Raw genomic sequence first — 14,393 nt, 5'->3', positions numbered from 1 at the left:
TTAAATTTCACTGAGGAGGATGGTCCTTCCCCTTCCTCCTCTGAGGAGCCTCCACTGACTGAAAGTAGAGTACAGGGTTGAAAGCATTTATCAAGCTTATGAGACATGGGCCTACTAGTTAATGCATAGGGATACTGTTAACAACTGTAAGTAGTTAGGGGATTGTTTTTTGAATATCAATTAACATTATACAATTTTGGGATATTGACTGATCTCACATATTATGGACTAATTAATGTTAGTTTTTATGATATGATAATTTCTTCAACATTGGTTAATGTAAGGTCTAATTGGGTTCATTGATGATTGACATAAATTAACATATTATGGACTAATTAATATTAGCCTATATCATGGATCATCAACTAGATTCAGCTGCGGGACAATTTTTTCTTGAACGGATGGTCAGGGGGCCAGAAACATAATTACAAATAATTAGTTGACTGCAAAATGACCGCAAAAATTTACCGCAAATTGACACCAAACAGATATAATATTTGAATTAAACAATAACTTAAACCTTGTTTACATTTGTATACAATCACAATTAGCTCTATATTATGTTAGGGAATACTTTGGAACAGATTTCCAAAAGAAAAATCTACTTGAGCTGATTCTCTGTTTTTTTTACAGTCTTTTATGTCCAACAATAATTACTAAATATTTTTTTTGCAGAAAACTTAGGGGGCCCAAAAAATCACTCGGCCCACGGGCCACCAGTTGGGGAACCCTGGACTATATCATAAGTATTTCAATATGGGTTAATGTGAGCTGTAATGGGCTTATTTTAAGATTTGATGTGCATGGATTGATGTTGTATACCTCTACAGGGACATCACAAATATGGAGCCTCTGATGATTCTCCTTCTGCTAGCAGGTAAAACACTTGGTGTGTGTGTTTTGTGTGTATGTGTGGGTAGTTATGTTTGTGTGTGTGTGTGTGTATCTGTGCATGTTTTTTTTTTGTGGGGGGGGGGGTGGTTGTGTGTGGGTGTGTTCCTCAGTGGCTAACCTGATAGGTTCCTCAGGGGTTGCACTGCCACCTTTTACCACTATAGTTGGAAATAATAATTATGACTTTATTAGCCTACTTGGTGTTTCTTGGACAGTGTATGAGGTGGATGGATATACTGGACTCTAATGTATAGGCTTGTCTTACATTTTTATTAATTGTTTTCTAACAGGACTAGTAGGGAAGACATCAGCGACAAACACAACGGCAATGGGTAATGTACCTTCATATGAATCAACGTTCCAACTACTTCAACACAATCCATTGAATCAAACCCCAATTGGGAAACAGATTCAATGTTAATTGAGACCACACTAGATGCAATAAAAAAAAACTGCCTCATAACATTTATAATGGCAATATGCAGTTATCAACACAGCTACTGAACAATGCCACAAACAGATGCTACCAAGTGGTTAGGGTAAACATTGAAAACAAAACCACAGAAAAAACATGCCTTCATTCAATTCATCGTCACTTGCCGGTAGTGTGATTTCAGGCTGAATATGACTATTCTGCCACCAGATACCAGCAGTACTTAAACACTTCGAGAAGATACTTGTCTTATCTTTGCATGCAAAATCCCTGGTTTACTTTCTGTCTGACATTACAATAAATGTCCCTAATACCTTTACATTTACATGGTAGTTACATGGGCAGTGTAATGTACTTACATTATAGGTATTTGTAACTGGTAAACCTGTTCGTAAGCAGTAACTAGTGCTGCAAAGGGAGAGAATATTCCCAGTTTGTTTTGTAATTTACCGGTAATTTTGGAAAGTTTCAGGAATTTTTTTAATTTTAATAAGCTGTCAGATATACAAAAAATAATACAATAAGATGTTTTTAATTTAGCAAAAAAACATATGAATAAAGTTCTATGTGCTGTTAACTATTAAGGTTTCAGAATGGAATGTTATTTATACAGTATTTGACAAAGGCTTACTGCCACTTTAGCATAAACATATGACTCCAACACAACTTCAAACATAACAACCCTACGAGCAGATAGCAACAACTTCAAACGTAACAACGCCCAAACCAAATACCAACACCAAACATCACATCACCAAAAGCAGACAACTTCAGTGTCTTTTCATTTGAAAACACAACCAGACATTAATGCTACTTCAGTGCCTCCAAAATAACAACGCCATATCAAGATACCAATGCATTGGTTTCCAACGCAACCACACCAGCAGTGCTTAATTTGTAAATAGGGAGGTGCCGGAACAAAAAGTGAGCTGAGAGGGGGGTGAACTGGGGGGCTGTGAAGTACCTGTAATGCATAAAAAAACAAACATCTAAAATCCAAATACGTTACAATAAAGCATTGCATGCATTATCATTGCTTTTGTGTGCTGGCATAGAGCAAGTAGTAGAGTAGAGGCTCTTGCAGAAGTTGCACATATGGGAAAATATGGGAAAAAGCCAAGCCTTTTATAAGCCTTGGCCTTTTATAAACACAATTCTTCCTCATTTTAGATGACTGGAGACTTTAGCATCATCTTTTTGAATACCTCACAAATGATTGAAATGACAGGCAACTTTGACACTGACAAACTGAGAATTTGAGATCAATAAAAATGACCATGTTTTGAATCTGTCAATGGCCTAGGTGTGTGAAAACACATATTGTACAACATTAAGATCATATTATAGTTCTCAATAAGCTTTCAAGTTTCACTGACTCACCAAATGATGTGCAGCTCACTCGCGATGACCAATGCGCTGGTGAAACAAAAGCCTATCTCTCTTGTTTTACTTTCTAAAACAATGTTCTTCGCTCAATAGGCTTATTGGAAGTTGATTCCATATTTGGTCGCCTACAGACAGATTAGTCTTCTCTTTTCAGCAGGAGCCATTTGCTTTCCAACCTGTGTTTTCCCGCTATTGTATTTTAAATATTGTGAAATACCTGTTTTGGCTTCATGCTGTTCACTGACATATTTACCACGTGTTCCCAACTTTAGCTAAATAAGCTAAATTATAGGTCTATTCCTTGTGTAGTATTCTGAATAATGTATTTTCTTTCTGGACAGCAGTAATTCTATAACTATGGCAAATACATTTTTATTCATCAGGGGTGTTCAGCACTTTCAGCACCCTTCCAGCAGCTATGATTCTATGAGGAAATAAATGAAGTGCAATGCTGGACAGATGAGAGTTGCAGGCTCATGTCTATCAGAGCAAGGAGAGAGAGATCATAGAAAGAGAGATCATGCTGGTTCTGTGAAATATACAGGTGTGCTTCTCTCTCACCACAGCAATGGCTACGCATTGGTATAGGCTAGAATGTTGCGCAAACCGTAAACCAGGGCCGGACCAAAACAAATCAATTCTTCGAATATCAGGAACATTTTGAAAAAACTTTTTTTTTTTTTTAGAGGGCAGGATAATTACAGAGGAGGCAACTTGAATTAACTCCTTTTTACATTGCAAAGAGTGACAATTATTTTTCATGCCGCAAGAGGTACTGGACAGGGGCAAATGGGTTCCGGAACTAAACAAAACAAAACTGAGAGGTGCCGGATCCTGTTCCAGCATGCTCAAATGAAGCACTGCACACCACCACAACCAGATGCCAACACAGCTTCAGTGTCTTTAAATGTGACAACACCACAACCAATTAGCAACATCACTGGATCCATCATATGACTACACTGACAACAGATATGAATACTACATTACCACTGAATGTTACTGTTTCCCCACAACCACACACCAATACAACTCCATCACCTACTAATGTGACAACTACTTTGCAACCAGTCTTAAATACAACTTCAATTTCTCAAATGTGATAACAATTCCAACTAGAGGGCTGCGTTCCCGCAGGATGCCTGCGGGGCCTGACAGAGATCATTGCATTGTGGTCAGACAGATTACTTTGGGATTACATTTTATTTTTTTTGTCCAGCAGATTGTTTGCAGATTGTTTGCTTTGTATATGTTAACACTCTCCCAGTTGGGCGTGCAAGTTAAAGTGCTCCTAGTATGTGTGATCTCATTGAAATAGAGTAGGCTGCCTACATGGATGGAGAATAACAGGGCAGTTATCTTTCTTAGGAAATGAACTTACATATGATTAGACTGTAGTTTCCCACTGTGTCTGCAGATACATATTGATAATGAAAAGAAGTCGAGGGCGCTCAAACAAACTTGAGGCAAGGTTCAATCTTTTTTTTCATAATTGAAAAGGAGGTTACTATGGCGAGCGAGCGTTGCACCTTTTCGTTTTCAATAAGTATCGGTTACCCATTTATTTGTCTCTGCCTGTAAAATGTACTCCTAAAATGTAGGCTGTGTTCTACAGTATATGCAAAACGTAGCAAGTGTCGCTTTCATAATTCTTGCTGCTTCAAGTTCAGTCGGTATACGTGCACGTGTGGTCTCGGTTATATAGAGTAGGCTGTAGCATGGGCGGAGAAGCACAGGGCAGATATTTTTCCAAAGAAGTGTACTTCCTAAATATGATTAGGCTATAGTCTACTTCATTACCTAGAATTAGACCTAAATATTGATGACATGTATTTCTCAGTCTGAAAATCTGCTCTCTTCAAACTACATCTAGCATATTGGCTGATATAGCCCATTAATACCGATAACCTAATATAATGGACCACATGAGAATCTCTGGTAATTTAACCCATTTCTTAAGTTATTTTTGCACATTTGATATTGCTAATAGGCAGGGGCACAACTTGGGTTTTTAGTGATGATGAGTGAGAAAGTTATAGATGCACTAATATCCCCCCCCCCCAAAAAAACAAAAAAAACAAATGCTAACCTCTCCTGTTATTCAAATGGTGAGAGGTTAGAATGTCCTGGGGTTATGATATTTGTGCATCTGCAACTTTATCACTCATCATTATTCAAGATTCATTCAGGATTATTTGTAATCATGGTGGCACCCACATTAATGTAGAGGTGTTTAGAAACAAATTCTATTTATTTACAATAAAAGTGACTCCAAAATGACACAGTACATTATTTTCCATTAATTTCTATTGGGTCCAGAATTATCTGAAACACAACCATAACCTCCCACTTCATATCTACTGTATTAATAATATGTTCCACTTTCTTCCTTTTTTCCTTGTCCGCCATCTTCTTCCTCCTCATCAGCTACAAAACCTAGAGAAGCTAGGTCTATTTGCAAGCTGCACAGCCGTCTCCCAGCAATTGCCTCTCTTCATCTCTCCCGTGAAGCTTTTCTTTTGGTGTCCACATGGTCCTAAATCTAGTTGGCAGACACTACTAAACAGCCTACCCGTCCGCTTTGAGGCATCCGCATAGTCCTAAAGCACACAAGGCACGTTTTTGTATTACAGTGCAGTGATAGAACTGGGGGGACAAAAATGCTATTTCAGAATGTGTGTGTGTGGGGGGGGGGGTCATGCCCCCCTGTCCCCAGTGAAAGATGCGCCCCTGCTTATAGGGCGCAACATTTCTGGGACCAGGGCTGGCAAGTGAGCTGCTGTCACGTCCTGACCAGTATAGAGGATATTTTGTTATTGTAGTTTGGTCAGGACGTGGCAGAGGGTAGTGTATTTATGTATTACGGTTTTTTTTGGTCACTGGTTTTTGTGTGATTTCTATGGGTATGTTCTAGGTTAGTTTTTCTATGTGTAGGTTGGGTGCTGGACTCTCAATTGGAGGCAGGGGTTTCTAGTTGCTTCTGATTGGGAGTCCTATAAGTAGGTGTGTGTTTTGTTTGTTCACTTGTGGGTAGTTGTTTGATAGCACTGCTTTTGTTGAGCCTGCTTCTCTGTTTCTGTCGGTAGTTTGTTTATTGTTTTTCCGTGGTGTTCGCATTTTGATTAATAAATATGTTGAGCACGCAACCCGCTGCGCTTTGGTCACATTCTCTCTTCATCGACAGCTGTGACAGCTGCATCACATATGCTTAAAATAATATTGCGGGACTGCAGTTTGGTTTGGGACCAGATCTTGTGGTAGTGGGTGGGAGTCGGACAGAAAGCCCAGCGGGTGCTGGTGGAGTGTGGTATGAAAATCTACCTGTGTGGCCTGTAGTGGGATGAAGAAATCAGTCCCGCACAGAACTCTACCTTCAACTACACATATCATTGCAATGACATCATATACGAATTCTACATCGACAATAAAAGCAACATTTTCTCCACCACCAGGCAACAACTCCACTCCAACAACACCAGCCCCTCTACCACCAGAGGTTAATATGGAGTTCAAATTGGAGCAAAACTTCACCGCAGACTTGAATAATGCATCATCACCACATTTTCAAGCATTAGCAGGAAGTGTGGCTACAGTGGTAAATTCTGATTAATATTCCATCCTTTTCAAGTCACGCCTTTACTTTTCCTCACCAACAGGCTTAAAGGAGCAGTTATTACATCCATTATTTTTTACTTATAAATTAATTATAATATATATGTACCTATTGTAAAAAAAAATATATAAACAATCATGTATAGCCTCAAAACATGGTTAAAACTATTATTTTGATATATTGGATGGTCAGTCCTTGCATCCATAGCTCTGGTCTATGAACTTGAGCGTGACAATATTTCTCCAGCCCCATCCCTCAGCTTCTTATTGAAACAGTGGCGGGAAGTCTCTTTGTTATTGTTTCAACTGCTGATTGGTCCTTTAAGTCACTTTCAGTTAATTAAATTAAGTAAAGTATTTCAAATTGTATTCATTCAATGAATAAAAGGCAACTCTTTATTTGAAGGTACTACTTTCTGTGAACAAATATGTGAACATATTCTATATGATTTATAAATAGTTTGAGGAAACCATTAAATATTTGATCATGATAAGCAGTTAATAAGCAGACCTTCAAATAAAGTCAATGATTTTAACTATGATTAGTTATGCCTTTTTTTATGTTATACTATTTATCTTCAGCTGTACCTTCTGATAGATTTTCAACAATTTAGGATGTATTCATGACTAAATATGAGAAATAACACTTATATTTACAGCTGGACAGTGATTGCAAAGACAAAAATGGATCCAGTTTCAATCGCACAGTGGTTCTTGGTTTCAGGTAGGTAGTTATTCACATTGGGACATTCTTGGGTTTCTTTAGTAGATTCACATTATATTTATCAATTAATTTAGAGGTTAATAAGTCATGTATTTAATTGTATATAATTCCAAAAATAATAATAATATGACCATGACTTGCTGATGGACTAATAAAAAAAGGTTTTGTTTTGTTTTCCAGTAAAGGTTCGGTTGTGGTATATATTCTGCTAGTATTCAACAATAACACAGCTGCTCCAACAACAACCACAGCTTCCCTCATAACGACCACAGCTGCTGCTACAACAACAGCTTCTCCCACAAAACCTACAGCTGCTCCAGCAACAACCACTTCTGCTCCCACAACAACCACAGCTGCTCCAACAACAACCACAGCTTCTCCCACAACAACCACAGCTGCTCCCACAACAACCACGGTTGCTCCCACAACAACCACAGCTGATACCACAACAAACACAGCTGCTCCCACAACAACCACAGCTGCTCCAACAACAACCACAGCTGCTCCAACAACAACCACAGCTGCTCCCACAACAACCACAGCTGCTCCCACAACAACCACAGCTGTTCCCACAACAACCACAGCTGCTCCCACAACAACCACATCTTCCCTGACAACAACCCGAGATGTTCCAACAACAACCACAGCTGCTCCAACAACAACCCCAGATGTTCCAACAACAACCACAGTGGCTCCAACATCAACCACATATGCACCCACAACAACCACAGCGGCTCCAACAACAACCACAGCTTCTCCCACAACAACCACAGCTGCTCCCACAACAACCACATCATCTCCGACAACAACCCGAGATGTTCAAACAACAACCACATCTGCACCCACAACAACCACAGTGGCTCCAACAACAACCACAGCTGCTCCAACAACAACCACAGCTGCTCCCACAACAGTCACAGCTGTTCCCACAACAACCACAGCTGCTCCAACAACAACCACATCTGCAACCACAACAACCAGAGTGGCTCCAATAACAACCACTGCTTTTCCCACAACAAACGCAGCTTCTCCCACAACAACCACAGCTGCTCTGACAACAACCACAGAATCTCCCACAACAACCACAGATGCACCCAGAACAACCACAGCTGCTCCAACAACAACCACAGATATTCCAACAACAACCACAGCTGCTCCGACAACAACCTCAGACGTTCCATCAACAACCTCAGTGGCTCCAACAACAACCACATCTGCAACCACAACAACCACAGTGGCACCAACAACAACCACAGCTGCTCCGACAACAACCACAGCTGCTCCCACAACAACCACAGATGCCCCCACAACAACCACAGCTGCTTCAACAACAACCACAGATGTTCCAACAACAACCACAGCTGCACCCACAACAACCACAGCTGCACCCACAACAACCACAGTGGATCCAACAACAACCACTAAATCTCCCACAACAACCACAGCGTCTCCGACAACAACCACAGCTGCTCCCACAACAAACACAGCGGCTTCCACAACAACCACAGCTGTTCCCACAACAACCACAGCTGCTTCGACAACAACCCCAGACGTTCCAACAACAACCACATCTGCACCCACAACCACCACAGTGGCTCCAACAACAACGACATCTGCACCCACAACAACCACAGTGGCTCCAACAACAACCACAGCTGCTCCCACAACAACCACAGCTGTTCCCACAACAACCACAGCTGCTTCGACGACAACCCCAGACGTTCCAACAACAACCACATCTGCACCCACAACAACCACAGTTGCTCCAACAACAATCACAGAATCTCCAACAACAACCCCAGACGCACCCACAACAACCACAGCTTCTCCCACACCAACAACATCAGCTCCAACGACAACTACATTTGGGGCTACAACAACCACAGCTACTCCTAAAACAACCACAGATACTCCTAAAAAACCCACAGCTGCTCCCACAACAACCACAGCTGCTCCCACAACAACCACAGCTACTCCAACAACAACCACAGATGCTCTGACCACAGTTACAACTCGTTCTTCAACCACTACCACAACATCGGCCCCTCCACCACCAGAGGTTAAGTTGGAGTTCAAATTGGAGCAAAACTTCACAGCAGACTTGAATAATGTGTCTTCACCAGAGTTCCAAACATTAGCAAATACTGTGGCTACAGCGGTAAATACTGTTTTACTTTCATTTTCAACCCTTTTAATATCATACTTTTAGATTCCCTAACAAAAAAGGCTTAGTCTAGTCAATTCAGTAAACAAAATATCATGTTATTAAATCAGGGAATAAAATCTACAACTTTTCTACTCAATGATTGCATCGACTGAATTTAAATGATTGATTGATATATTGATTTAGAAGTAGTTTACAAGTAATGAAGGAAATATTTCATAATGATTAGCAAACCTTTAAATTAGGGTTAGGGTGAGTTGTAAAGTATATTTCAATGTAAAACCTTCACAATGTCTCAGGACATATTCATGTATAAAATATGATATATTCATATTTTTTTTACAGCTGGAAAATGTGTACAAAATTAAATATGGATCCAGTTTTGTTCGCATAGAAGTTATAGGTTTCAGGTAAGAAGTAATTCTTAGCACTTTTTTTCTGACATCGTGTTTGGGATTCTATTTAAGGTAGAAGTCATTTGTTTAATTGTTAATAATTATCATAGAATGTAAACATGAATCTGATCTGTTGATGAAATCATAATGTAAAATAATAATTGTGGTTGTTTTCCAGTCAAGGTTCAGTTGTGGTAATCACTAAGCTGGTATTTAACGATACCAGCTCAGTCCCTGCGAACAGTGATGTGGCTAACACGATGAAAGAGGCAGTTTCAAGCAACAGCTCTAATTTCTCTCTCCCAGTGAACACAGCCTCTATTGTGGCAACACGTAAGACTCACATATTATTTGTACTAGTTGTTCATCACAGATTTACAGTTACTAATTTGTTATAACATATCAGTTAATTATAACTTGCATATGCAAGGAATGGTTAATTCAAGACTGTGCAATTCTATTAAAATAAATCACAACGTAGGGGGTGTGATATGATACCAAACAGGTGAAGTCGGTCATTTCCATTTAACTACGCAGCCTGGAGTTGATTATCAGTCTTTTATTTTTGCTATTTGACATAGAAAACAATCTAACAAATGTGGTTGTAAAAATGTTTACTTCTGAAGAGAAAACCCAATACCTTCTTATCTTAAGCTTAACAACAAGAAGCAAAACTGAGTAACCCTACGTCCTCAACACTTGATGAAACGTCTGTAACTTTGTTGACTGGATTTTTTGTCAATTTGTTTAGAGTTGTACACAATTTTTAGCCACTGTACAGTTACAACGTTTCAGGTATAATGAAATCCTATAGAACACCATTGGACCAATAAGAATAAAATACCTAACATCCATTTCATAATTACAGAGGTCATTGCACCAACACAACCCCCAGCAGCCTCAACTCCAACTTCAGCTGTGGATACAACAATCACAGTTGCTTCCACAACAACCACAGCTGTTCCCACAACAACCACAGATTCTCTGACAACAACCCCAGATGTTCTAACAACAACCACAGCTTCTCCAACAACAACCACAGCTTCTCCCAGAACAACCACAGCTGCTACCATAACAACCACAGCTGCTCTCCCAACAATTACTGCTTCTCCCACAACAACCACAGCTGTTCCAACAACAACCACATCTTCACCCACAACAACCACAGCTGTTCCAACAACAACCACATCTCCACCCACAACAACCACAGTGGCTCCAACAACAACCACTGCTTCTCCCACAACAAACACAGCTTCTCCCACAACAACCACAGCTGCTCCGACAACAACCACAGAATCTCCCACAACAAACACAGATGCACCCACAACAACCACAGCTGTTCCCACAACAACCACAGATGTTCCAACAACAACCACAGCTGCTCCAACAACAACCACAGATGTTCCAACAACAACCACAGCTGCTCCGACAACAACCTTAGACGTTCCATCAATAACCACAGTGGCTCCAACAACAACCACATCTGCAACCACAACAACCACAGCTGCTCCAACAACAACCACAATTGCACACACAACAACCACAGCTGCTCCCACAACAACCACAGCTGCTCCAACAACAACCACAATTGCACCCACAACAACCACAGCTGCTCCCACAACAACCACGGTTGCTCCCACAACAACCACAGCTTCTCCCACAAGAACCACAGCTGCTCCAACAACAACAACAGATCCACCCACAACAACCACAGCTCCTCTCACAACAACCGAAGATGCTCCCACATCCACCACAGTGGCTCCAACAACATCCACATCTGCAGCCACAACAACAACATTGGCTCCAACAACAACCACAGTGGCTCCAAAAACAACCAGAGATGCACCCACAACAACCACAGCTGATCCCACAACAACCACAGATGTTCCAACAACAACCACAGCTTCTCCCACAACAACCACAGCTACTCCGACAACAACCACAGATTCTTCCACAACAACCACAGATGCACCCACAACAACCACAGCTGCTCCCACAACAACCACAGATGTTCCAACAACAACCACAGCTGCTCCAACAACAACCACAGCTGTTCCAACAACAACCACAGCTGCTCCGACAACATCCTCAGACGTTCCATCAACAACAACCACATCTGCAACCACAACAACTACAGTGGCTCCAACAACAACCACTGCTTCTCCCACAACAAACACAGCTTCTCCCACAACAACCACAGCTGCTCCGACAACAACCACAGAATCTCCCACAACGACCACAGATGCACCCACAACAAACACAGCTGCTCTCACAACAACCACAGATGTTCCAACAATAACCACAGCTGCTCCAACAACAACCCCAGATGATCCAACAACAACCACATCTGCACCCACAACAACCACAGATGCTTCCACAACAACCACGGTTGCTCCCACAACAACCACAGCTTCTCCCACAACCACCACAGCTGCTCCAACAACAACCACAGATCCACCCACAACAACCACAGCTGCTCCCACAACAACCGAAGATGCTCCCACAACCACCACAGTGGCTCCAACAACAACCACAGATGCACCCACAACAACCACAGCTGCTCCCACAACAACCACAGATGTTCCAACAACAACCACAGCTTCTCCCACAACAACCAAAGCTGCTCCGACAACAACCACAGAATCTCACACAACAACCACAGATGCACCCACAACAACCCCAGCTGCTACAACAACAACCACAGATGTTCCAACAACAACCACAGCTGCTCCGACAACAACCTCAGACGTTCCATCAACAACCACAGTGGCTCCAACAACAACCATATCTGCAACAACAACAACTACAGTGGCTCCAACAACAACCACTTCTTCTCCCACAACAAACACAGCTTCTCCCACAACAACCACAGATGTTCCAACAACAACCACAGCTGCTCCAACAACAACCACGGCTGCTCCCACAACAACCACAGCTTCTCCCACAACAACCACAGCTGCTCCAACAACAACCACAGATCCACCCACAACAACCACAGCTGCTCCCACAACAACTGAAGATGCTCCCACATCCACCACAGTGGCTCCAACAACAACCACATCTGCAGCCACAACAACAACATTGGCTCCAACAACAACCACAGTGGCTCCCACAACAACCACAGATGCACCCACAACAACTTCAGCTGCTCCCACAACAACCACAGCTGCTCCAACAACAACCACAGATGCACCCACAACAACCACAGCTGCTCCCACAACAACCGAAGATGCTCCCACATCCACCACAGTGGCTCCAACAACAACCACAGCTGCTCCAACAACAACCACAGCTGCTCCAACAACAACCACAATTGCATCCACAACAACCACAGCTGCTCCCACAACAACCACGGTTGCTCCCACAACAACCACAGCTTCTCCCTCAAGAACCACAGCTGCTCCAACAACAACAGCAGATCCACCCACAACAACCACAGCTCCTCCCACAACAAACGAAGATGCTCCCACATCCACCACAGTGGCTCCAACAACATCCACATCTGCAGCCACAACAACAACATTGGCTCAAACAACAACCACAGTGGCTCCAACAACAACCACAGATGCACCCACAACAACCACAGCTGATCCCACAACAACCACAGATGTTCCAACAACAACCACAGCTTCTCCCACAACAACCACAGCTGCTCCGACAACAACCACAGAATCTCCCACAACAACCACAGATGCACCCACAACAACCACAGCTGCTCCCACAACAACCACAGATGTTCCAACAACAACCACAGCTGCTCCAACAACAACCACAGATGTTCCAACAACAACCACAGCTGCTCCGACAACATCCTCAGACGTTCCATCAACAACAACCACATCTGCAACCACAACAACTACATTGGCTCCAACAACAACCACTGCTTCTCCCACAACAAACACAGCTTCTCCCACAACAACCACAGCTGCTCCGACAACAACCACAGAATCTCCCACAACAACCACAGATGCACCCACAACAACCACAGCTGCTCTCACAACAACCACAGATGTTCCAACAACAACCACAGCTGCTCCAACAACAACCACAGATGATCAAACAACAACCACATCTGCACCCACAACAACCACAGATGCTTCCACAACAACCACGGTTGCTCCCACAACAACCACAGCTTCTCCCACAACAACCACAGCTGCTCCAACAACAACCACAGATCCACCCACAACAACCACAGCTGCTCCCACAACAACCGAAGATGCTCCCACAACCAACACAGTGGCTCCAACAACATCCACATCTGCAGCCACAACAACAACATTGGCTCCCACAACAACCACAGTGGCTCCAACAACAACCACAGATGCACCCACAACAACCACAGCTGCTCCCACAACAACCACAGATGTTCCGACAACAACCACAGCTTCTCCCACCACAACCACAGCTGCTCCGACAACAACCACAGAATCTCCCACAACAACCACAGATGCACCCACAACAACCTCAGACGTTCCATCAACAACCACAGTGGCTCCAACAACAACCACATCTGCAACCACAAAAACTACAGTGGCTCCAACAACAACCACTCCTTCTCCCACAACAAACACAGCTTCTCCCACAACAACCACAGCTGCTCCGACAACAACCAAAGAATCTCCCGCAACAACCACAGATGCACCCACAACAACCACAGCTGCTCCCACAACAACCACAGATGTTCCAACAACAACCACAGCTGCTCCAACAACAACCACAGATGTTCCAACAACAACCACAGCTGCTCCGACAACAACCTCAGACGTTCCATCAACAATCACA

General features: G+C 42.5%; 1 protein-coding gene across 1 annotated transcript in view; it reads left to right on the top strand.

The window, feature by feature from the left end:
* The window catches only part of LOC106602669 (mucin-2), a 60,296-nt gene that overhangs the window by 34,513 nt on the left and 11,390 nt on the right, over window positions 1-14,393 (top strand). The window contains 4 exon segments of the mRNA XM_045717629.1: window positions 8,516-9,207; window positions 9,559-9,623; window positions 9,787-9,941; window positions 10,477-10,841. Of these exon segments, the coding sequence (XP_045573585.1) occupies window positions 8,516-9,207; window positions 9,559-9,623; window positions 9,787-9,941; window positions 10,477-10,841 (1,277 nt within the window).

This window comes from Salmo salar, chromosome ssa04 (genome assembly GCF_905237065.1).
Source record: "Salmo salar chromosome ssa04, Ssal_v3.1, whole genome shotgun sequence".
NCBI lineage: Eukaryota > Metazoa > Chordata > Actinopteri > Salmoniformes > Salmonidae > Salmo > Salmo salar.
The sequence above is the reverse complement of the archived record's forward strand: the minus strand, read 5'-3'. Positions and strand labels throughout refer to the sequence as shown.